The following is a 25,701-nucleotide window of genomic DNA, read 5'->3' as shown; positions in this document are numbered from 1 at the left end:
TTAAAATCGTTTATGAATTTAACAAGAAACCAATGTAAGGAAGCTAAGACAGAAGAGATATTATACATCTTAATTCTCATCAGAACTCTAGCTGCAGTATTTGGAACAAGCTGAATACTTAACTACATTCTGTGGACTTCCTGATAATAATGAATTACAGGAATCCAGTCTTGATGTAATAAATGCATGAACTAGCATTTCAGCATCACTCCTGAAAAGGATGTTTCTAATCTTAGCAATATTCCGAAGGTGGAAGAGGAAAATCCTACAAACCTGTTTAATGTAGGATTTGAATGACATGTCCTGGTCAAAGATGGCACTAAGGTTCCTTACTTTGTTGAGATAAATTTAATGCCGTTCAGGTCACGTGACTGACTAAGCGGTTCCCTTTTCTGAAGTTCCGGTCCAAAGATGAGAACTTCAGTCTTGTCTTGATTTAAAAGCAGAAACTTTTGAGTCATCCAAGGGAATAAATGGTTCAGAGCTATGATTCTGTGTAAGTTTGGCAGCTGTACTGAAAATAAATTTAGGATTATTCTTAAGTTATTTTTATTAAATAGATGGTTAATAGCATTCGGTGAAAGCTAGTAATGGTGCTTTCATATTATTGTCAATGTCTCAAATGTGTTCAAAGCAGTGCTGTGGGCGAAAATGCCTTGTTGATGCTAGTGGTCAAAGGAGAATGGGTCGATTGATTCAAGCTGATAAAATAGTAACTTTGACTGAAATAACCACTTGTTACAACCGAGGAATGCAGCAAAACATTTGTGAAGCCCTAACATGCACAGCCTTGAGGCGGATGGGCTAGGGTTAGGGTTACTGGGCTGGACCTATTAAACACGTTCTACACCCCTGCTTAGTAGACTTAATGAAGTATTTTTAAGCCAGTATAAAAATGACTGAAACCAGGGTGTCCGCGGGGTTTTAAAAAGTATTAAAAAGTGATAAATAAAAATAGTCAAATTTAAGGCCATTAAAAGTGTTAAATTTGGTCTCAGAGGTATTATTTTTTCCAAATTAGGTATTATTTTTTTCAGACTATCAGATGTCGTATTCTGAACATCGACATAGAAATATATTCCGAATGAAATGTTTTGAACGATTATAAAAACAAAACAAGCCGATTATTTGCTCCTCCCACTTGCGCTGCCCTGAGTTGCAAATGAAGCGCTCCTCCACAGTGTTGACAACTTGGCGACTTTGACGCTATTTCTAGCAGCTTTTCAGACCCCCTTATTGACTTTTTAAATCTTAAAAGTACCTAGCGAACACCTCAGAAACATCTCTGGTAACCCTTAGCTACTTTCTGGATAACTGTCGTCGACATTTCCTGCAGGTTAGCTAAACACTCCGCCTGCGCTCCGGACCGTTCTTCAGGACATTAGGAAAGGGAATGATGTAGCGATGTGTCGGTCGCTAAAGAAACGGCTCTCGGAGCCGGCTCCCTGTTGGATTAACCAGAGTGAGTGACACACACCGCACCTGCGGACTCCTGAGCCGCTAAAAACGGCTAAATGTGCGCGTGCGGCGTGCTAAACATATGTGCAGCTTGCCCCTGATTGCTGAGACCGGGTTGGGGGGTGGGGGGTGCAGCTGTGGTTGGGACAATTATAACATTAACTGATGGACCTGTAAATAAATAGTTTATAAATAAGGCAGAAATAAGTTCCTCGTGCTGATAAATAATAACTAATCTCTCTGAGGACACGGTGCTAGTGCACTCTCCTACAGCACCTTGACACGACTCAATAAATGTTATGCAAAATTTAGTGAACATCAATTTGCATGTATTTGTTATAAATGCCACTGAATAATTCTTGCTGTCAGTATTTGCCAGATATTGGTATTTGGGTCTGTACTGGTTAGACTTACATGAGTTAAACCAAGGTCTACAGCCCTTGGGTTATAAACTATGAGCTATAAGTATATTGGTCTTTTTATACTGGGAATCAGGAGTTATTTTAGTGATCATCTTGCTTCTTATTTTTGTCCTGATTGTGCCCTGAGCAATTTTATGACAGAAAAAAAAAATCTACATAAATTGAAAAATCGTCTTAAATAATCGAGATCTCAATTTCAGTCACAATAATCGTGATTATTGTTTTTGCCAAAATCGAGCAGCCCTACTTTAGCATATCCGGTCACATAATGATGATGTCATATTAAGTGGTCGTTCTGCATCATTTCAGGCCTCGTGGTCAACTGTCTGAACTGCTGAACAGAAGTGCCTGGCTTATTTTCTAAGTAAAATAAATATGTGCAATACGTTGTCAACATCAGTGAGTCTCTAAGTCTATTCTTTTTGTATGTTATATATGTTAAAATATGTGTAAATAGGTCGCTGATTAACACTTGCAATTTAGTGTTGTGATGGTTTTAAAAAAATTCTGAAGGTAGTAAAAAAAAGTATTAAAAAGTAGTAAATTTTACTTAAGGATTGCTGTATATACCCTGTGAAACACAAATTTACATATTTGGCATTATTGACCAATATCTTTCATTTAATTTATTTGTTAAGAACATCAAGATGCATTACAGTGAACATTATAATAAAGTACATTTTTCTAGTGCAGAGAGGAGACAACCCATAGAAGCACTGATTTGATCTGATTCCAGAGAAGAATAGAACAGGTCAGATGCATCTAATAAATAAAATTACTAACATAAACTCAGGGATCCGTTTCTTTGCTTCATTGTTCTGGTGCTGAAAATATCACTAATGCGGATCAAAGGAGATACACAGATGAATGCACCTCTTATTATTTGGAAATTAGTGGGTGTGGTTTACATCAATACATAATTTTAAATCTGAAATTGATATGGATTGATCAGAAGTTGCTATGTGTGTGGTTTATTTGAAAACTATTTACAGAGCAGCCTCAGAATTGAGATTAAATATTTTTGATCACAATAGTAAAGAAACTATTACAGAACAAGTTTTTCAATAAAATCAGAACATTAATATTTAAGTGCCTGAATTAATGCATCTGAACTCATGCAGTAGGAACTAGGAAATATGAAATACTAGAACCATTTTATTCTAATTTGATTAAACTGATGTTTTCCTAACGTTGTTGGCATTTTCCCCACACACAGTTAAACAAAACAATGTTGATTAAAGTGTGTGTGCGTGTGCGCGTGCGTGCGTGTGTGTGTGTGCACGTGTGTGTGAGATAGAGAGGGAGAGAGTTAAAATAATTTTAAAAAACCCGACCGGAGCGGAGGCAGTGACCAACGCATGCATGAGCCGTTTTCAGCCCTGTCTTGTCAAATGCACGACGTACGTTACAAAAAAAGTAACTTTAAATATTCAACCGAAAAAGAGGCGAGCCGAAGAAAACCTAGGGAGTGCTAAAGAAACGTGAGCAACAATGAAGCAAGCAGAACTGAGCTTCTGGCTGCAGAGTTTTGTGTGTAGAGAGGGGCGGGCGCTCTATGTGATTGGCCAATCACAGAGCGTGAAGGCAGTCAGTTACCCAATGAGGATTTTCCTTCAGCACGATTACAGATATTTATGAGTTTTACACGTTTCATGCTCGTATTCGTCAAAAATGCTTTATCCGTACCGTATCGTTTCAGACGAGTATCTGGCTCATCTCTAGCTGTAACCACCCTGCCCTGCCTCCTCCTCCTTGCTGCCCGCCGGCTGTGATCACAAGCAACAACAGAGTAGTTCTCGCTGCTTCTTCGGGAAACAGCGCAAAAAAAAATTTATTTTTTAAATCTTTAAAACGGGATCTTGTAGGCATGGCGCTGGGATTTCAGCCGTGGCGGGCCGCCATGGCTACGCCTATGTAAGGGAAACACTGAATATGCAAAGTATTTACATATGAATTGTTTTAGAGTCATTTTGTTGGCAGAATCTGATGTTATTGTTAGCTACAAGCTAGGTGTTCTGACATAACACCTGGAAAAATGGGTCCCAATGTGGTTTGTGTGGCATTGTCATGTAACAGTGATAATGAAAGGCAGGATAACAATGTTCACCTTTTTCTTTACTTCATTTTCTTGCCCATGGAATTTCGTGTTGTGCCATATTTAGGAAGTCCCCCCCCCCCCACCTTCCTCGAGTACGTGCCGACGGGGGCAGCAACCCCAAACACTGACTGAGCAACTGTACGGCAACTGCTGGTAAAATTTCCTGGAGCCACCCATGGCACCGTCAGAGCATTTAAGCACGTGACCAGTTCAGGTTTACATCAGAGCAGAATGAAGGAGAGAGCGTACTTCTGGCCACAGGTTAAATGATCCTACTTTAAGAGAAGTCGTTAAATTGCCTTGTTCGTGTGTTACCTGGGCACTCTAAATATTATATATATATATATATATATATATATATATATATATATATATATTTATGTATGTATATATGTATAGCTACGCACTGGTGTGGGGGCTGGGGGGTGCGTCGACATAATCAGGACATAGAAGGGGGTGCGCGGCTAAATAAGTTTGGGAACCGCTGCCCTAAATCGAAGACACAACACAGCCATAACAGGCCGTCAGGTGAACTCCGTTTTCGTTTCTTCTCGCTCTGCCCTCCTGTGGCAACTTGCTCTTACCTTTATAAAAATTGTACAGACAAAACCTTTAACATTTACAAAACGTAGTTTAAGCAGTGCAGATTGTCAACAAGATGGCAGGAGTGTGGCATAATTTAGAGTACTAATCAAGTCATGTGTTGAAGGTCCAGTTATTTCACATTGCAATTTAGACAGTTGCCCCCCCCCCCCCCCCCCCCCCATTCCTTACCATGGGGCTATTGTGAAGTTAGATTTTTTTTGTAAGGTGCTATACCAGTAAAGACTGAGTTGAGTCTTTACCTGGGAGCTCTGGAAGCTTTAATATTATACTGGCTAGAAATGATATTTATTGGATATAAATTCAGTAATAAGAAGACTATTACAAAATATTGTATTCATCAATCACGCAGACATGTAAAGCATGTCAAATTCTTAATCTGTACTACTTACCTTAGTGAACTGTTGGCTTACAAAAAGCATTTCCCAGTTCCCAGGTACAACCTGAGTTGTACCTGTCTTTGAGGGTCTGTCTGTTACAGCTGCAAAAGCTTTGGCCAGAATTCTGAAACACCATTGACTGCACTAAAGACACACCTGCAACTATAAAACTGCCAGTCAAAGGGCGACACCATAGACATGGCAAACAAAACTTAAGCAAGTCTAACCACAAGGAGTAAAACGTCTGTAGTTGTTTCACAAGAGGGTTCTTGTTGTTGACATTTAGACGAAAACAAACATTAGAATCACTGAAACTAGTTATTTTTTAGCATTTTTTTCCCAAACGATGACTGAAAAACCATCTCATCATTGCCAATGAAAGGAATTGAGTATTAAACTGTAATCTCATTAGTCCAGTCCTCCTGTGCAGCTGATCCACATATATGAGTAAAAGCACAGGCACATTGACAGCTTTCCGCACGCAGACATGTAAAGCATGTCAAATTCTTCATCTGTACTACTTACCTTAGTGAACTGTTAGCTTACTAAAAGCATTTCCCAGCATTTGAGATGTCTGAATGTATTTTTGGCCACCGTTAGTTTCAGGTTGCCCAACACAGTGGATTCGTCTGATCCCAGCATTCCTCCAACAGCTGAACAGTTGCTGCTTAAACTAAAGCTCTTTATACTAAAAATGGCTTCTGCTTGACATACATAGCAACCAGTGTGCTGTACTGAAACTTCCTCTATACTGTTACGTTGCTTCATGGCTTCTTGTTCGTGGCTCAGCTCATTCAGAGAAAGTGAAATCATTTTAAATTTTAGTCATTATAATCACAAATGTTCTTAATGGAGTGACTCAGAACATTAACCCTCCCGTAGTAGTCAGTAAAATGAAATGACGATCGTAGATTTGAGCTAAAAGAAAGGGTTCTTCCCTTCACCCCTTTGCTTCTGCTGTAATATCCTTCCCATGGCACACAATACACATTCGATTTGGCAAGCCTGCAAAAGACTGTTATTTCTTCTCTTTCAAGTGGAACTAATAACCTCACACACCGAATTCCTCCTTCTGGCTTGTGCCTTAAGAACAAACACCAATAATTAGATAAATGCATGGAATTGACAAATGACTGCCAGTCATTTTCCAGGTATTACTTTGTGTTGGGATCACATTCCTCATGCATCGTAGCATAACACTGTACTGGTGGGTTGAGTTGAAATAATGCCTCTTTTCTCCTACACTCATGTTCTTGTCTTGGCAAGGATTAGTTAACTCCCAAAGGATATTCATTATGGCTGACAAGGCACTAAAACTTAATCGTAGGTCAAAGGTAATAGTTTAGTCAAAAGTTATTGCACTGGAAGCTTTAATACTATACTGGCTAGAAATGATATTTATTGGATCTAAATTCAGTAATAAGAAGACTACTACTAAATATTGTATTCATCAATACCACCACCTGTTGAAATTTAAAAGGAACCCCGAATATAAGATATGTTGCCCTGAAGATGTTACAAATTATCTCCACTACATGAACACACAGTTAAAAACTCCAAAACTGTGTTTTAATTCACACAATCTTAGCTGTTTTCAAAACTTTTGAGGTATAGGGGCAGACATGTTTTTGAGCTTGCAAGGCGTTGAGGAATGATGAAACAAATTGGTTGTAGACATTAGCATTGGTATTTGCATTTGGATTAGTTGTTGTTAGGCGAGTGTTACAATACCACGGTTATCTAATCATAAATGATGACATGAAAGTCCCCAATCTTTTCAGCTTCCATCCCACAAAGCACCCTGTAAAGAAGCTTGTGATACTTACTCTGGCTTTCAAATGGAAGCGTACTTATTGCTTGATGCCCACAAAGCATAATACAAAAAAAGTGGCTTGTAATGTTGCATCGCTTTGCTAAATTTTCTCTTCAAATAAACACTTTTCACACTATGCTTCCAGAACACGTCGATCTTAGCCGTTCAGATGGTGATTTTGTGACTTTGCGGGACAAGCTACATGGAACACTGCTGATGCATGTCTGAAACACCCCCAATAGGAAGAGATACATCACTGAGGTCTTATGAAAAATGTATTTATCATTACGCACCGCTTACACATCTGTTGGAAAGCTGGGGTTATAATTACTGTCTGAAGTTTACAAATATTACTAAGATCCTAATTTAACAAAAGTATGAAAAATCTGAAATGTCCCAAACAATTATTTTGCAATTTTATTCATTTATTTCTATGATTTTAATTAGGGATGTCCTGTACTGATATTGATATCGGATATCGGCCCAAAAGCTGTAATCAGATTAAATCGGACAAAAGTAACCAAAAATCTCTGGTATTAGCAGTACGTTCTGCTTCAAGTGCCATTCCAGCAATTCTATCCAGCAGCGCCCAGGTCCAGCATGCAAAGCCCACATGATCAGAACAGTGCAGCAAAGTAGCAAGGAGCAAGAGCAATGTCGGTTGTGTGGCAGTATTTCCTGTTAAAGTGGCTCAGTGCTACGCTTGCTATGCTCAAGTTTCCCATGAAGGAACTGAACCGGGAAAGTTTAATACATCCAACCTCATCGCACATTTGAAGCAGCATCATGAAACAAAGGCATGAGTATTTTGCAGTACGTGAAATGGAAACTTGGGTCACTAAACTTGTAGCAGTTGATCAATGGACACTTTAGTATTTATTTTTCTTATGTCCCTGCCCTCAGCAGTTCCTACCATTTGCTGACGGTAAAACATAACTAAAGTAACCTTGAGTTGGTATTTTACACTTTAAAAATACATATTTTTGTTTGTTTGTTTATTTATTTATTTAAGTAAAATCTTTTTCAGATTCTTTTAATTTATTATTTATTTTATTTATTTGTTATACATCATATTTAAGCTTTAAATTTATGCTACCAATGGTTAATACAAAATTGAAAGTAGCTCCAGACGGCAGGATTTGGAGTCTTATTTCCTGATAACTGGACATCTCCTTTGATTGGCTGACAGCAACAAGACTCTACCACTGACTCTGCTTTGCAATGTTGATGTTTTATCTCCACGAATAACACAAGCCTGGAGGAGTTCTGCTTTGTGGTGGAGTTGCTAATTGTCACGTCCCTACACTGAGGACTGGTTAGGAAGTCGGTGTGCTAATGTTACTGTAGAGCCTCTAATAAGTATTTGGTCTTTCATGGCACTTTTTAAATGTTGGTGCATAGAGTAACTGGCAGTGGCAGCATCCGTCATTTTCTGTGTTTAACCCTGAAATTATACATAATTTCTTCTGAAAGCATTTGGCATGTTGGACACTTCCCTCTGATGTTTTCCAGAGGCATCATGTCAGGTCACATCCAGAGTAGAAGCAGACACTTTTTGATGCATTTGACAGTAATCATAGGTGATTAATCACCTCCCACAGTGTTGCTCTGCCTTTCATGTGTCTGATCGCCTACAGGCCCACACAGACATTATCTAATACCATCTTGAAAGTTGTAAACCTGTCAGCTAATTTTTTAAGGTCTTTGCCTCAACCTGCCTGTTAAACTTGGGCTTTTTCTTATTTTAAACCTTCTGTCTTTTCATTTCCAACCTTAAGTTTTGGATCCCTTTATCTAAAAAAAAAAAACAGGACTTGCATATTTTCTTTTGCTGGACAACTTTCCTGATCCTTACAAAAATTATAAACCGACTTTGTTGGGCTTTTTGTGTGTTGCAGAGACCTGTCCAACAACAGCATTGGTTGCCTTAATGGAGACATCTTCAAGGGCCTTGGCAGTTTGATCCGACTGTAAGTCTTTTTGTGATGCACCAGCCACTATTTACTGGCACTGTTCTGATTTATGTGAGGCTTTAACCCATATCAGTTTTTATTCTAAATAATAATTTCATTGTGTGGCTCAGTCAAAATTCTTGATTTTTTTTTTTTTTGTAACAACTTACGAAGCTTTCCCCGTCACTGAAAATCTACAAGTATTGTATATGATGAGGTATTTGCACTAACAAAACCTACGTGAAAAAGAATTACAGGGTTCTTGTACAAAACACGTTACAGCTCCTAAACATCAACATAAACGTGCACCGACTGATTGTCACTATTTTAGTTGGTCACTGGCACAACAAATAAAAGATCATGAGGTAAGCAGAAGACACCATCAAATCATTTTCTTTCAATTATCAAAGGAGAGTAACAGATCCAGGAAGATGCTCCAAGAAGCCTCTGGGGAGTTCTGGGTCTGCCTTGGGGTTTACTCCCAGTGGGATACACTGGAATACCTCCAGAGGGAAGTGGCTCGGTGCCATCCTAATCAGATGCTCAAACTGATTCCTTTTGATGAACAGAACGGGTGGCTCTACTCCAAGCTCCTCACAAATGTAGGAGCACCTCCCCTAGAGCTGGGAGATGTGGCCTCATATCAATATCACAATATATTGAGCAGTTCACATCACTAACAAAGTACGGACCTTAACTACCTCCGTGCACAAAAACAAAGGGTTGTCCACTAGACGGGCTGTGGCTGCTTCAACATTTGACTTGTCCTCTGTTACCTAGTCATTTTTCTCTTCTTGTTCCCTACTGAGTGGGTGGAGTCACATGACTACACATGGACTAGTTACGTGGCTCCACGCATCCAGTTTGTTGTACAGCATCTTAAAGGGTCGTGAACTTATACACATCTGTAGGATTAATCTACATACTAGAATCAAAACTGTTGCTTTTCAGTTTTAGATTCTGAGAAGGACCAAGCAGATTAATCTATGAAGCTTAGATCATATATAAATATCTCGGATACTTATATAATCGATCTAAGTTCATGCACCAACCTGTTTGGTCTATTTTTAATCCAAAGATTAATGTTTAAGAAAATAAAATGTAATAGCAAACGTTTATTTTTGAATCAGAAGCTAGGAATCTTTGCTTTTCAATAACCAGAAATAATTATACCTTTCTGTGTTTCATTTCAAGAATGAGGCAAGTTTAAAAATGAAGAATTTATTACTAACAATTTTTAAACTTTACGATTTGAACGACAATTATAAATGACAATTCATGGATGACAATTTAATGACAATTTTTAACAGCTTTGACATTAAACTTGTTTTAAAAAGGCAAACCTGAGGCTGGATGAAAGCTAAATTGGAAATACGAGTTTGGATGCGTGAATGGAATTCTCAGAAGATTTCTTTCAGAGAGAGGAAAGCGTTCTGGGCTGGAAATGATGTTTTGCAGCTACCTGGGTTGTTTACTTGGGGAACAGCATCAAACACAATCTGTCGAAGTCTACCTCACCCAATCAGAAGACCCCCTTTTGGATCCGAAGTGTCCAGGTGGAGATGTTTCCTCCAGGCACGAGGTTGGTAGAAGAACCTCTGGCACGACCAAATCGGTCCTGAGATGTCTCCTTGGGTCACTCGACTGGTGGAACTATTTGTGTCTACAAGTCCATACTCTGAAGGAGTTTCTCGTCTTACCTTAACTCAGAAATCAATAACTTCTGGAAGGAGTTTTTCGTCAGCTGGTTACAGTTTACGTTTATTCTTAGCTATTCTGATCAGCGTGACAGAACAGCTTGGCAGAGGATCAGGGCGGCCGTTCCCGTCTCCTCAGGATGGTGTTGGTTCAAGAACTGACGTGAAAGCTGTTGCAGGCTAGTTTACAAAGCTCTCAGAACACACCCCCTCTCAGCAAGAAAGCTTTGGTCATGCGTCAAAAACATGTGATGGCAAGTACCCTTTACTCTGGATAAACTCTGTGTTAGATGGATAAGATGGAGCTGACCTTCTGATTTGCCGAGCACACATTACTGTCATCAACCATAATCATAGTAATCATTATTATACCCAAAGCATAATAATTCATTTCATGTAATTAAAATACATTTATGCTGAACCAAGTGATTATTTATGATGATTATAATAAACAGTAATAAAATCAAAGAGTTTATTAATATTATTATTTAATTATTATCGTGAACTTGAAGTGTCCTTCTTCTGGGACGGAACAGCAGCAGACAGTGGTGATGTTCTTCCAGACATCATGACTCCTGGGTTAATCTGTGGACTTGAAAGTTACTGTTTGACCCAGCTGGATAAATGTGACCTTTGCCACAAATTAAAGAACCTTGATGACGCTACACACCTTTCAATTCTTTTTTAAACGTTGAATATACTGACATTGGGGAAATTGATTTCGGTTTTTGTCTGGAGTTTTGTCATTGGTACATTTTTGCCTTTTCACCAACCTTTAACCGTACTTTATCTTGAAGGAGAATCCCAGCTACTCAACTCAGGAAACTCATGTTGCCCATTCTTTCAATCGTGATTCAAATCCCATGACCAGGACCCCTTGGCTTTGGCAAATCTTTGGTATTTGGTTCAGCTCCTTCTTCAATACAACAAACTAAAGCGAAGGCCTCATTACTGTTGACAAAGCCCCTGTCCATTGGTCCATGTCTCACTCCATCCTACCATGCCCAGTGAACAAGACACAACGATACTTAAACGCTGCCATTTAACGCAAAGACCCACAACCCCTAGGGACCATTTCTGGTTGAGAACCAAGGAGTCGGACTCAACACAACAAATTTGTTCTAAGAGCCAGACAAAGAGAAATTTGAGACCTCAATGAATAAGGAGCCCTTCTTCATGGAAGTCCTTCTGACCTCCGGAAGGACTTCAAAAAATGGAAGAACGAAACATAGTGGAAGCCACCAAAGTCCGGTTTGATTGAAGCCAGGTGGCAAACCGGTGTGAAGAGTTTGGTGTTTGGGTAGGGTTAAGGTAGCATAGACAAAGGTCTATGTAAAGATACCTCTGTAGAAAGTCCAGCTTCCTCAGAGGTTCCTCTGATCTCCATTTTTAACATACTATAGATGTAAGAAATTGATAGTTTTAGGTTTTACTCTTCCAAACTAAAGGCATGGTATTACTAACACAACTATACAACTCATTGATGATGCATTCATGAGCTGAAAACTGTTTTCTAAATGAGTTAATTGAGCACAAATATCAGTTTAGAGATTTGAGCAAGATGGTCAGTCTGGAATCTGAATGAACCTGGTTCATACTTCATCCTCTTTTTTTGTTTGTTTCTCTTTCATATTCCCACAGAAACGTTTCGGGAAACTTGTTCTCGTCTTTGGCCCAAGGAACATTTGACAGGCTACAGTCTTTAAAGGCATTGTAAGTACACCGAGTAGATGGGAAGCTTCAGTCGTACTTTTATGAAAACAATCAAATCACTGTTTATATATTACTCAAAACAGTGCATCAGTCAAGTTTATGTTCCATCTCCAGGGAGTTCCAAACCCCGTACCTGCTTTGTGACTGCAACCTTCTGTGGCTGCTGCGCTGGATCAAAGAGCGAAACATTGCTGTGAAAAACACAAAGTGCTCATACCCTCAGTCCCTCCAGGGTCAGCTCATAACCTCCGTCAGGCCGGAGCTCCTCACCTGCGGTAGGAATAGAAAATATTGTATCCACCAGAAGCTGGTGATACTTTAGCATTTAAATTCACCATTTTTGAGGCGCATTTTGCTCTGTGGGCAGAAACGGTTTTCCTGCCCAAAGGGTGTGCTGTCTCTTTAATGTTTCTGTTGTGGTATCAGTGTAGCCTGTTTGGGGAACAGGGGGCTTCTGCAGTGACACGCCGAGATAAGACAAGGGCTGCCCAGGCCAGTGCTGCCTTTGTTTGTACTTGCTCATGTCTTATCAGTTTGGCACTCGTCTCCTGTTGGGATTATACAACACATGGCATAGATTTGCATGGAATGCCTGACTTGAATGACAAAACAGCAAAGAAATCAGGACACATTTGAGCCTATTTTACTTGTTTTAAATACGTAAATCTTTTTTCCAGATGCTCCACTGGAGCTGCCCTCCTTCCAGCTCACTCCATCCCAGCGCCAGGTTGTCTTCCAGGGGGACAGCTTGCCGTTTCAGTGCCAGGCCTCTCTTGTGGCAGATGACATGCAGGTGCTCTGGTACCAAAATGGACGCATGGTCAAGTCCGATGCCACTCAAGGCATCTTCATAGAAAAGCGCATTGTGCAGAACTGCTCCTTGATCGCGAGGTGTGACATACATGTGGCTCTGCTGAGTTCATCTGTGCAGCTGATTAAGTGTTAACTCTAATTAATAAAATGTTTTGCGTTCCATGTTTTCTGTCAGCGCCCTGACCATCTCAAACATCCAGCCTGGTTTTACGGGTAACTGGGAGTGTCGGGTACGAACCAGCAGGGGCAACACCACCAGGACAGTCCACATTGTGGTGCTGCAAAGTTCTGCCAAGTACTGCGCTCCTGATCGTGTGTCCAACAACAAGGGAGAGTTCAGGTACATGGAGAAAAAGACTCCAAGTCAACGCACTAGTTTTTGAAAACTTCTCATAACTTAAGTGTAGTAAAACCTTAAACATCATTTTAAGCATTTAATAGCTAAAAAGTTCAAATAGGTTTTTATCTTAAAATAGTTTCTCTAAATAACAACAAATCAGAAACAGAATAAAATGTGCGAGGTGTCTTTTGTGGCATCTTTCTAATAGAAAACTTCATACTTAATTACTGGATCAAATTCTTGTTGGGCTACCGGTAATCTGTTTTATGTTGTTGTTTGTTTTAAACAAACTATTCTATTAAAATGATCGACTGGAAGAAAAGTGTGTTGTTTTAATGGAGTTTTGTCATTGTGCCTGCAGCACCACCTTGTGGTTAAACGTGGAAGCCGCAAATAAATGCCCCGAATAGTCTAATTCATTCTTTTTATTTTCACACACAGTTAATGTGGTTACATTAAAAAATACGTTGTACAGAAAAGTGAAGACTGGGGGGAAAATATTTCTGTGGGAGAAAACAAAGGATTGAATGAATTTTAAAGGACCTGCAAATATTAGAAATATCAGTAAAATTAAATAAATAAATAAATTTAAAAAAAATCTGGAGTAATTAAAGGAGACTTTCTGAAATTGTCCAGATGGCCTCGCACTCTAGCAGGGATCAGAGCCTACCTCCCCTGCAACAGGCTGCCATCCAGCGCTGGCGCCTACTCAGGCAGCTCCGCTGAGGGACGCCAGGCCTGGCGTTACTGCAGCCGGGAGGGGCTGTGGGCCGAGGAGGACTACTCTCACTGCCAGTTCCAGAAAGATGCCACTAGATTTCTCTTCGTCATCAACCAGGTCTGTATCAAACTCATAACCATCATCTAGTGTCTCATTCCTCGATGGTCCAAAAGCATCTTACAATGTGTCCTTACCTTTCATCTAGATGCCTCTAAATGAGAGCAACGTTGTGACCATAGCGCGGCGCCTGCTGCTCTACACCATCGACGCGGCTAATTTCTCAGACAAGATGGACATCATCTTTGTGGCTGAGATGATCGAGAAGTTTGGGAAGTTTGTTGAAAGGTTTAAGGATGTAAGTTCTCTCAGACCCTCGGGCTTTATTTTGGTCTAGATGGATTGCTTCTGTCTGGTTGCTGATGTCCTCAAAAGTGTATATTTTAGGAAAAGAGCTCATAATAATAAAAAAAATTAAAGTTTTATCAAATAGTTTTAAAGCAATGGATAAAGTCTAAATTTGACATCTTAAACCTGAAATGTAATCATTTTGGATTCATCTTGACTCAGCTGAGTCACGATAGTCTTTAGAAATGAAGTGTAGCTCAGCTCTTTTCTAGAGGTTTTAAACTTGTTTCCTGATTTTTTTTTTTCCAGATTAAGGTTGAGCGATTGGACAAATGTATTGACCACTGACGATACTGCAAACTCTTTGCCAATCATTTTGTTGTAGGCGATTTTTTTTTATGGATTGGTCTTGCAGATGGGACATTACACACTTTCAAGTCATATTAGCATCTTCATTTTTTGCATCACTCTTTCTATGTACACATGTATATTGCATCTAGTTGGAAAGTGAGGAGTGTTGTGATTCCAGTCATTGTGAGAATTAAGGATACAACCATAACTGTAGACACAGTAAGCATTTGGCAGACCACTCAGAAATTCAAAATAACATCTCACTGTTCAAAGCCTTGTATCGTTAACAGAGAGGAGCCAACTCAAGCAAAAGTGGTCTTTTTACATCCACAAAGGTCCAGTGAAACAGTTGGTCCACAACAAGTCTTACATCCACAATCCAACATAAAATACCGCTGGAAGCATTACACATTTCCATTCGACGCATCTCTTTCTAATCATAACCTTCATTAGCATTCTCATATTTGCTTCAAACGTTTGAGCGCCATGTTACCTGATCCATCAAGGGAAGGGTTACCCTTCCTGCTAAGTGCAAAGTCTTTAACTATTGGCCAAAAGTACCGTCCCTTATTCTTACCCGTAGCTGGAATCAAGTGTGCCACAGTCTATTGTCCACTGACACAACAAGCAGCCAGTGACATCCCTAAAGCAACAATCTCACGCACGAGGAACCGTCGTGGTCTGCTTCTGTAAACTGAGTAAGGTTGATTGTGATTGGTGGATTTCTACATGCGGTGTTTGTCAGGCCTAGAAAACGTCTAATCACCTGCGAGGACATATCACCCATCGTCATTTCTTGGAGTGACCAATAACTTTTGGAAAATTTATCACTCAGCCTGATTAGAAAGGAAGGGCTAAAATCTTTTGTTTCCCAGTTAGGCGAGGTGATGGTGAGCATGGCGAGTAACCTGATGCTAGCCGACGAGAGAGTGCTGTGGATGGCTCAGCGTGAAGCCATGGCCTGCTCCCGGATCATTGCCTGTCTGCAGAAGATCGCTGCCTACCGCTTGGCCACAGCTCAGGCCTTCTCCCTGGTTAGTCCCGTCAACAGCACAAGGTTGTGTTTGAGTTTAGTTTTATGGATACACACATTTCACTCTCTTGGTTTCCTCCCAGACATCCCCCAACATCGCGCTGGAGGCTCAAGCCATCAGAGCCAACGACTGGAACAGCGTGACCTGCATTTTGTTCCAGAGGCCCACCCCTGAGCGAACTCCCAGTCAGGATCGCCAGCTCACATTCAAATGCAACAACACCAGCTCTTTCTCCACCATCCTCCACAAGGTCATTAGGATGAGCTTTAGTGTTTGTTACACCAGGGTTGGAATTTGTCTGGATTTTGATTCTGTCATCCTGTCCTTCCAGAGCACCGTGGTGGAGGCATCTTTGCAGCTTCCTCAGTCTCTTTTCAGCCAGGCCGGTCTTCCCGGACTGAAAGACGATACAGTCTACAAACTCCACCTGCTGGGCTTCCGTAACGGCAAGTTTTTCCCCTCCACTAACACCTCCCTGCTGGCCGACGGAGGGGAGAGGATGGCTGTGGCCACTCCTGTCGTCATGACGAGGATCAGTAAGTGTTACAGTTTGTAAATTGGGAGGTGTAATATACTAGAAAAGTGAAATGTGTGCATTTTCTATCATTTCTGAGCAGAGTAATGACATGAATCCGACAAACTTTAAAACCCTAAAAAGCCACAACGTTCTTGTGTTAACTCATCAGAGGGTGTGTCACTACGTGTCTTGAAGTCCCCCATTAACATCACCCTGCGGCGCTTTGCACACGGCTCGGACGCCGTGTCCGCCTGCTGGAACTCCAGCCTGGCTGGGGGTCAGGGCGGGTGGAGGAGCGAGGGCTGCCGCATCCTAGAGCATCACAACAACTTCACCACCATATCCTGCGACTCTCTGGGAAACTACGGTTTGCTCATGGTACCCGGTGCTTCCCCTGATCCTTATTGTTCATTTTTATTTGATTGTATGAAAGAAACAGACTGATATCTTTTTGTTAAACTCCAATGGCTGTTAGGAAGTGTTGCCAACAACAAAACAAACATTTTAAGTGTCTGGATTTCTGTTGTAGGACCTGAGCAGCGCTGATCAGTTTTCTCCAAGCGTCCAGCCGCTGCATCCAGTCATCTACACAACTAGCATCATACTGCTCCTGTGCTTGCTCACCATCATTATTAGCTACATTTACCATCACAGGTAGGAAAGAGTAATAAAACACATCATGTTTAAAATAAGCGATGCCAAAGTGTCCGTTTTGCGATGTTTCTCTGCAGGTCTGTACGTGTGAGCCGCAAGTTTTGGCACATGCTGGTTAACCTCTGCTTCCACATCTCCCTCTCCTGTGGTGTCTTTATGGGCGGCATCAATCAGACACGTAACCCAAGTGTCTGCCAGGCTGTGAGTAAACAGACACTCACACACTGCCACCTTCAGTGTTAGAGTACATACAAAACCATAGAAAGTAGGTCAACATTAGAGATCGGGAGCTGACTTACAGATCTGATACTTATCAATTATGTATTTGTTTTCAAATTTATGTGTTCATAATATAACATTACAGTCCAATGTCTTTTTTTAGGTGGGTATTTTGATGCATTACTCCACTCTGGCCACTGCTCTGTGGATTGGAGTAACTGCACGCAACATATACAAGCAGGTAACACGCAAAGCTAAATGCTACGAGGAGCTGGATGAGCCGCCGCCGCCTCCCAGGCCGATGCTCAGGTTGGATTTCATCACTTCTGCTCTAGAGCTGCTGTTTGGCATTTGTCACTTTGTCTTTGTTGAAGTGTCCGATTATCATCTATTATTACCTAGCATTGAACTAGATGCAGTAAGAGGCTTTTTAATCTAAAGAACTTAAAGGACATCTTTTTTTACTAAATACCTGAAATGTCCCTCCTGATACTCTTATTTGTTAAAGGGATACTATGCAAATTTTTCATACTTTAAAATAATTTCCATGAGCCAGTATGTGCTAAAATGATCGTTTACAGGGTTAATGAAATGTCACTCAGACCCCCACTGCTCTCTGTGGCCAGAATACCGCACTTGCAACTTCAGATTGGCAGACCGCCACCTGTTGGACTTTAAAAAATTGAGCTGACACACCTGGCGCTGCAGTCTGCTTCCAGCCCGTTTCCTGCAGGTTTTAGATCATGAACACAGCTGATGTTTTGTAATTTACTGATGAATCAACACTAATGAAGGCTGGGAGAGATTTCAGCTGTGTAGCGTCGGTACGGAGACATGCAACGACATTATGCACGGTGAGGCAGCTTTATTAATAAAGCACATGTCATACACAGAGGCAATTCAGTGTGCTTTCCGATTAGCAAGAAATACAAGACCATTAAAATCAATGTGATTTAAAATGAAAAAAAAAAAAAAACAAAGTTAAACGGTGAGTAAATACAGTTCAGAAGGTGCAGCATAAGAACATTTATTCAAAGGCTGATTAAAAGATGATGGTTATATATTTTGATTTAAATTTTTCTAGAGTTGGGGCACATTTGAGGTAATCAGGAAGCTGATTCCATCTGTGTGCAGCATAATAGCTAAAAGCAGCTGCACCCTGTTTGGTTCTGACCCAAGGTTCTACCAGCTGACAGCTTCCTAAGGATCTCAGAACCCTGCTGGGTGTATGTACAGGAAGGAGATCCGACATGTACTTAGGCCCCATGCCATTGAGTGATTTATAAACTAGTAGGAGCACTTTGAAATCAATTCTGTAGTTTACTGGTAACCAGTGTAGAGAATTAAGAACAGGAGTGATGTGCTTGGGAAGAACAGACAAAAGACCATTGCAAAATTATGCTTCGGTGCAAGGGCTCTCCGACGAGAAAGACGGAGACAGCAAGCTTACGACTGGTCAGGATGCCACTTCCTGTAAATTTGTTTCCAGTACCGTCGTTGCCCCGTTAAAAAGTAATAAGTGGTGGGACTCGATTAAAACATTTCTCGAATTAATTAAAGGTTTTGTGATTAATTAATCTTAATTAATCACATTTTAATCATTCGGGAAAATGTGCCTTCAAAGCTATTTTTGTTATTAAAAATAATGATGCAGAGAATCAAACATTAGACATGGTTATTATTACTGTCAACTAAAGCTTTTTAATTAAAAAAAGCACTTTAATTATTCAAATGTCACTGTGATATGAAACACGACCCAAATCAACTAAATTGTATGACTGCAAATAGAAAACACCTGCAAATGGTTCCTGAGCCGTTACATTGTCTCTCTGTCTAGTTGAATTACTGGACTTTAATAAATAAATGGACTTTGCACCAGACTCAAAATTTGTTTGTATAATTGGGTGTTTTTATTAGCATTTCTATTTCTCATAATGTAGTAAAAACACACATAAAAATCCTTAAAAATAACAGTCGAACAGGCACAAATATGATCTAGGACTTCAATTTACTAACTTCTAACACCAGAGCAGGCGTGACATTATGAGAATGATCAAGAACACTAACTGGTTCCAGTTGGATGACTGGAGGATGATGGGAAGATAAAAGATCATGACGAGGAATTAATGACCTGCTGTCTGCGCTGTGAACAGGTGAGCGGACCTTCTTCACATGGGAAGTCTCGCTGTCACATCAAAAAGGTGATGGCTGCAGACCTGTATCAGCGAATCTGGTGTGATCTCCAGCCTTTCTCGTTCCTCGCTTCCCCTGATGCGCTTAAACATCCGCCCCATTAGCTCCCCATCAGCTGATGACAGCTTCACTCGTCTCAGAAACATATAATAAATGACAGAATTGTTAAAAAAATAATCTGAGATTTTAGTGTGTTTCTGTTACTTTAAGACGCGTTGTTTATAAGTGTTTACAGAGGAGTGAGAAGACGGAGCATTTTCCCAGCTGCAGCCTCTCATTCGTCTGACTACTTTCATAAACTAATGTTAAGGGCAAAAAATTATTCTGTTTGGTGCTTTCAGCGCTGCACAAATGTCACATAAATGTTAAAATTATAGCTTATCTCCACTTTTGTAAAGTTTCCGGTGCCACCGGGCAGCAGCAGCAGGGATCAGAGACCATCTCTGAAAAATGTCACAAACTCTAGTTGCCAGGAAGTATATATTTTTTTACATGTTAAGAAGAGGCTGGCGTGGTTTTTTTTCTGCCATTTGCCTCTTGACACACCCATTGTTTGCACACGTTCCGCTGCTGTTTCTCACCAGTATGAGCTGATGAAGGGCTCTAGTTTCGTTGCGCCGTTCGTGTCAGTGGACACGGTAGGGTCGGGTAGGGGGCGGGGCATGGCACTTAGCCTGGCGGGTGGCCAAACAAAGCCTGACGGGCCGCCAGGCTTATAAAGCGCTGGGGGAAACCCTGGATTCTCTATGGGGTTCAGGTCAGGAGAGTTGGCAGGCCAATTGAGCACAGTAATACCATGGTCAGTAAACCATTTACCAGTGGTTTTGGCACTTTGAGCAGGTGTCAGGTCGTGCTGAAAAATGAAATCTTCATCTCCATGAAGCTTTTCAGCAGATGGAAGCATGAAGTGCTCCAAAATCTCCTGATAGCTAGCTGCATTGACCCTGCCCTTGATAAAACACAGTGGACCAACACCAGCAGCTGACATGGCACCCCAGACCATCACTGACTGTGGGTACTTGACACTGGACTTCAGGCATTTTGGCATTTCCCTCTGCCCGGTCTTCCTCCAGACTCTGGCACCTTGATTTGCAAATGACTTGCAAAATTTGCTTTCATCCGAAAAACGTACTTTGGACCACTGAGCAACAAACAGTCCAGTGCTGCTTCTCTGTAGCCCAGGTCAGGCGCTTCTGCCGCTGTTTCTGGTTCAAAAGTGGCTTGACCTGGGGAATGCGGCACTTGTAGCCCATTTCCTGCACACGCCTGTACACGGTGGCTCTGGATGTTTCTACTCCAGATTCAGTCCACTGCTTCCGCAGGTCCCCCAAAGTCTGGAATCGGTCCTTCTCCACAATCTTCCTCAGGGTCCGGTCACCTCTTCTCGTTGTGCAGCGTTTTCTGTCACATGTTTTCCTTCCCACAGACTTCCCACTGAGGTACCTTGATACAGCACTCTGGGAACAGCCTATTCATTAAGAAATGTCTTTCTGTGTCTTACACTCTTGCTTGAGGGTGTCAATGATGGCCTTCTGGACAGCAGTCAGGTCGGCAGTCTCACCCATGATTGCAGTTTTGAGTAATGAACCAGGCTGGGAGTTTTTAAAAGCCTCAGGAATCTTTTGCAGGTGTTTAGAGTTAATTAGTTGATTCATATGATTAGGTTAATAGCTCATTTAGAGAACATTTTCAATATGCTAATTTTTTGAGATAGGAATTTTGGGTTTTCATGAGCTGTATGCCAAAATCATCAATATTAGAAACTATAAAAGGCGTGAACTACTTCAGTTGTGTGTAATGAATCTAATATATATGAAAGTCTAATGTTTATCAGTACATTACAGGAAATAATGAACTTTATCACAGTATGCTAATTTTTTGAGAAAGACCTGTATTTTTATCAATAAAAGTTCAAAATGTTGCACCAGGAATGTCCTTGTGCCTCCTCATTAGTCTTGTACCTTTGATTTAATCGAAGATGATGATCCCTCCAAGGGAACTGTTTTTTCTGTGTTCCGTTTTTGCTCTTCTTTCAAGACATTTGTATAGATCTGATTGTTGAGGCAGAATCTTCATGTAGGAAAACATGTAGCTTTCATAACACTCATCTGCAAAACAGAGTTAATCATTTGGATCTTCTGCTATATCATCACTCAGATCACCATCAGGGTCCTGAGAATTTTCTGGTGAAAGGGCGAGATCGATGTTTTGTTTTGCACTATAGGTTGATTTACAATCTAATAAAGTTCAAAGGGAAAAAAAAGTGTCAAAACAAGTTCTTTTGTTGACATTTTAAATAAAAGTGTGATGACTGAATTTCCACATGCTATTTGCAACCTAAATTTTGACAACAAAGAAAGTGACAAAATCTTCATTCTTGAAAATGATCGTAACACATTTATCATACATGTCAAAGTCAGTTCAAGTTTTTTATTTCATAGCAAATAATCAATTTTACTTGTTACATTTCTAAACATTCACTTAGTATTTCTACTGTGAAATCAATCGTTTGGTTGACCATGTTTTTGGAAAAGTATTACTAATTTATTAGAGTTGTATCAAGTAGCATAAGTGTTATCAGTACTATATGGTGTAAACTTTTACTTACCTTTACACATTTTTGACACAACAGCCCATGTGTGAGGAGGGATTTTCTGGTTGGAGAGTGGCTTAAGAGGCATGCAGTGTCATGACACGGTGACATCTATGGTAAAATGGTATATGGCCTGTATTTGTTATAGCGCTTTCTAGAGTCCTAGAACCCCCCAAGGCGCTTTACAACACAATCAGTCATTCACCCATTCACACACACATTCACACACTGGTGGGGATGAGCTACAATGTAGCCACAGCTGCCCTGGGGCACACTGACAGAAGCGAGGCTGCCGAGCACTGGCGCCACCAGTCCCTCCGACCACCACCAGCAGGTAAGGTGGGTTAAGTGTCTTGCCCAAGGACACAACGACAGCGACAGACTGAGCGGGACTCGAACCAGCAACCTTATGATTATGGTGGATTTCTTTAGCATAACATACCTCAACCAAGTAGCATGGTTAAGGTAACTTAGGTTAATGACTTACAATGTGCTACAGCAAATAGTTGAGCAGGCAGTTAAAGGGTTGCAGCCACAAGGTGCCAGTGTGAAAGCCTGAAACATCCACTCGTCATACCTAAACAAAGAGACTAAACTTTCATTTCTTTTTAAGGTTCTACTTAATCGGCGATGGGATTCCCATCATCGTCTGTGGGATCACTGCTGCAGCTAACATCAAGAACTACGGCAGCCAGATGAACGCCCCATAGTGAGTCTCCACCGCAAATTTAAACACCCACTCTGTACCAGTGTTATCTGGACATCAGCATTTAGTAATGAAGACTAAAGGCCACAGAGAACCTGAGTTATAGTTGCAACCATCCAAACCGCATTGCTTTGTGAATAATGTATAATTTTTACGAGTGCAGCAGAACTTTATTCCTTTAAGTTCTGATTATAAAGGCTGTGATAAAACGAACGTCCAAGCAACACGCTGCTGCTGCTGCCAGTGAGCTCCCCTTGCCCACTTCCTGCCATGGCAGCCGTTCAGATTGTGTAGCTGGCTGTTGGATAAATCTGGAGTGTGTTTGCAAATTCAGCCCGTGTTCCTAAATATAGTGAGAAATTAAAAGGCTCTTTAAGTTTATGAAACTGATCAATAAAAATGAAATGCAGTCAAGAGACAAAGAGTCAACATTTTCAGTTTTGGACTTGTTTGCTGATCTGGAGCATACGTGTGTGTTAACGTAATGCAACGTGTTGGAGAGACATCAGAGATAATTTAAGACAAGAACAGGAGCTGTCCTGGTTCAAAGTTATTTCCAAACTAGTTCTATAGCGAGGGGTTCCCAAGAGTGGACACCTCTGGAAGTTCAGACTCTAGAATGCTCGGAGAAGTTGAGGAAAAACAAATGTCTGCAGTCTTCAATAAGCTGAAGTAATAAAAGGAGAAGTGATGGTGTGTAGCTCCTGTGAGCTGTTGGATCATGGCTAGACTTAATTTTTATGAATTTGTTTATAGTTGTGTTTGTCCTTGTTTTGTTTAATAAAACATTTGATGGTTAAGTCTGTCTTTTTTGGCTGATGACACATAAAATCTTGTTTAACTGTGTGATAAACTGAATTTCTGAATGTTGTCTGTTTTTCTAGCTGCTGGATGGCGTGGGAGCCAAGTATCGGGGCGTTCTATGGACCAGCTGGATTTATCTTCTTTGTGGACTGCATGTACTTCCTCAGCATCCTGCTGCAGTTACGCCGACATCCGGAACGTTGCTATGAGCTAAAGGAGCTGACCGAGGAGCACCAGCACCTGGCATCCATCAGCGGCGAGGCGGGGCCGGACGGACCCAGCAGCCACCTCCAGCCCCTGCAGCCTCAGGAAGTGGCATCCTCCGTGGCGTCTGCCCCCCACGCTGTGCCCCTGTCGGCCCTGGAGAACGAGCACACCTTCCCGGCCCAGCTGATGGGTGCAGCGGGAGCTTTAGGGCTGTATGCAGCTCTCTGGGTGTTTGGCGCCGTGGCGATATCACAGAACCACCCTGTAGACTTGGCATTTACCTGCCTGTATGGGGTGACCGCCCTGGCTCTTGGGGCGTTCATGGTGGTGTATCACTGTGTCAACAGACAGGACATGAGACGCTTCTGGTCACAGGCTTGTTGCTCTGGACGACAAGCGTACTCCGCACAGGAGGATGTCCTCCTGCCTCTGCCAGGCATGGCACTGACGTCCATGGCGACAACTGAACCCAAAGCAGAAGGGCAGTCCACGAAGTGTGGCAACAGCAGCGCTGACTCTTCTTACACAAACAAAAGCGGCCCAAGTGCACGAAACTCCACCCACGGCCACAAGCTGACCAATCTGCACGCGGAGGCAGCTCAGTGCAAGTCCTCCTCGGTGCCAGGGATGGCAAACGGCACGGCCGTTTTGGACAACAGCCTAACCGAGCACTCGTTGGATAACGAAGTGAAAATGCACGTGGCGCCGCTGGAGGTGCAGTTTCGTCCGCTGAACAACATCAACCCGACACCTAACGGACACGCAGGCAGGCATCAGAAAAACAAAACCCGCGGGCACAGAGGCAGCCGGCTTGCAGTGCTGCGAGAGTACGCCTACGACGTGCCCACCAGCGTGGAGGGCAGCGTTCAGAGCGCCTCCCACAGGCGACACCTCTACTACGACATGGCTGCGCGTAACAGCCGGCGGGCGGCCTACTTGGCTTACAGGGAGCGCCATCAGAGCCAGCTTCAGCAGGACAGCAGCGACAGCACCAGCCTGCCCCGGCGCTCCCGCTGCTCCGGTAAAGGAAGCGGGAGCTTGTTGGGGAACGGGACCGTGGTGGCTGTAGAGACGGAGCAGCCTCCTTCCTCGGGATTATCCAGCACCAGTAAAGACTGTGATCCAGTGCGGCAGCCCAGCAGCACGGAACTGGAAAACAAGTCCTACGGGCTCAACCTGGTCACGGAAAACGGCGGCACGGCCAAAGAAAACACACCGTCGGTGCCTTTAAGCAACAGCGACAGTGCCAGTTCAAAAACTGGTCTGTGGAAACATGAAACTACTGTCTAGCGACACGTATGGCCTCTACACTGTGAAATGTGTTTGTTGTACAGTTCTGCCTTTTACAGAGTACTGCCACTGAGCAGTCCTTGTAGATATTCTGTGTAAATCTTCTGTTATCGGGGTTTTTCCCAGCTTATTTGAGAATTGAGTACATGAAGCTGTATGACCTTAGCTGTGAATTGTGCATATCTTCACCATGACGCTTTGCACCTGTTTTCTTGGTGTTCCAAACAGTAATAATAAAAACTGAACCATTTACTTAATTTAAAGCTTTTTATTGCTGCTAAACTGTCCCGTTGAAGCTGTTGGAGAAAGGAGTCGGGCCTCTACCAGTCGCTCTTGCTGTCAGCACATGACAAGCTGGTAATTGGTTTTCTCACTGACCTTCAGGTGGCCTCGGGTTCCTCTCCACCGTGCTGCTGTGCTTTAATTGCAGCTGGCAGTGACTTTGGGCTCTGTAGGCGTTTTCTTCCTGCCTGCTGGTAGATTGGATGAGTGCGCTGCATTCTGGTCTCCTGCTGACTTCCTGCCCCAAGATGTGATTGACAGATGACTCTCGTGGTGAGGACGGCTGCCAGGAATAGATGAGATAATGAGAGAAGAGTTGTCTTCGTCCCCAATATGGCATCGCTGTTGGGTAGGGAACCCAGAAGAGAGACGAGAACTTGTTTGGGAAGCACTGGAACAAAATTAGCATCAGTTTAGAGATGAGTTCCTTCAGATTCAGGTAGTTCAGAGCTGATTACATGCTTTCCTTTGCTGCATCTTTAAACAATTGCAGTCT

At 41.9% G+C, this 25,701-nt stretch overlaps 1 protein-coding gene across 1 annotated transcript in view; it reads left to right on the top strand.

Annotated features, from left to right (window-relative positions):
- Positions 1-25,180, top strand: part of adgra3 (adhesion G protein-coupled receptor A3) — a 67,958-nt gene extending 42,778 nt beyond the window's left edge. The window contains exons 4-19 of the mRNA XM_015947012.3: positions 8,673-8,744; positions 12,065-12,136; positions 12,251-12,411; positions 12,814-13,027; positions 13,125-13,289; positions 13,926-14,127; positions 14,216-14,365; positions 15,582-15,740; positions 15,823-15,990; positions 16,072-16,276; positions 16,427-16,635; positions 16,787-16,911; positions 16,989-17,112; positions 17,294-17,439; positions 22,530-22,625; positions 23,507-25,180. Coding sequence (XP_015802498.3) covers positions 8,673-8,744; positions 12,065-12,136; positions 12,251-12,411; positions 12,814-13,027; positions 13,125-13,289; positions 13,926-14,127; positions 14,216-14,365; positions 15,582-15,740; positions 15,823-15,990; positions 16,072-16,276; positions 16,427-16,635; positions 16,787-16,911; positions 16,989-17,112; positions 17,294-17,439; positions 22,530-22,625; positions 23,507-24,923 — 3,685 coding nt within the window. The 3' untranslated portion in view covers positions 24,924-25,180. The remainder of the gene's footprint in view (positions 1-8,672; positions 8,745-12,064; positions 12,137-12,250; positions 12,412-12,813; positions 13,028-13,124; positions 13,290-13,925; positions 14,128-14,215; positions 14,366-15,581; positions 15,741-15,822; positions 15,991-16,071; positions 16,277-16,426; positions 16,636-16,786; positions 16,912-16,988; positions 17,113-17,293; positions 17,440-22,529; positions 22,626-23,506) is intronic.
- The last annotated feature ends 521 nt before the right edge of the window (positions 25,181-25,701 follow it).

Source organism: Nothobranchius furzeri, chromosome 2, assembly GCF_043380555.1.
Source record: "Nothobranchius furzeri strain GRZ-AD chromosome 2, NfurGRZ-RIMD1, whole genome shotgun sequence".
Classification (NCBI taxonomy): domain Eukaryota; kingdom Metazoa; phylum Chordata; class Actinopteri; order Cyprinodontiformes; family Nothobranchiidae; genus Nothobranchius; species Nothobranchius furzeri.
This window is presented reverse-complemented; position numbering and strand designations above follow the sequence as displayed.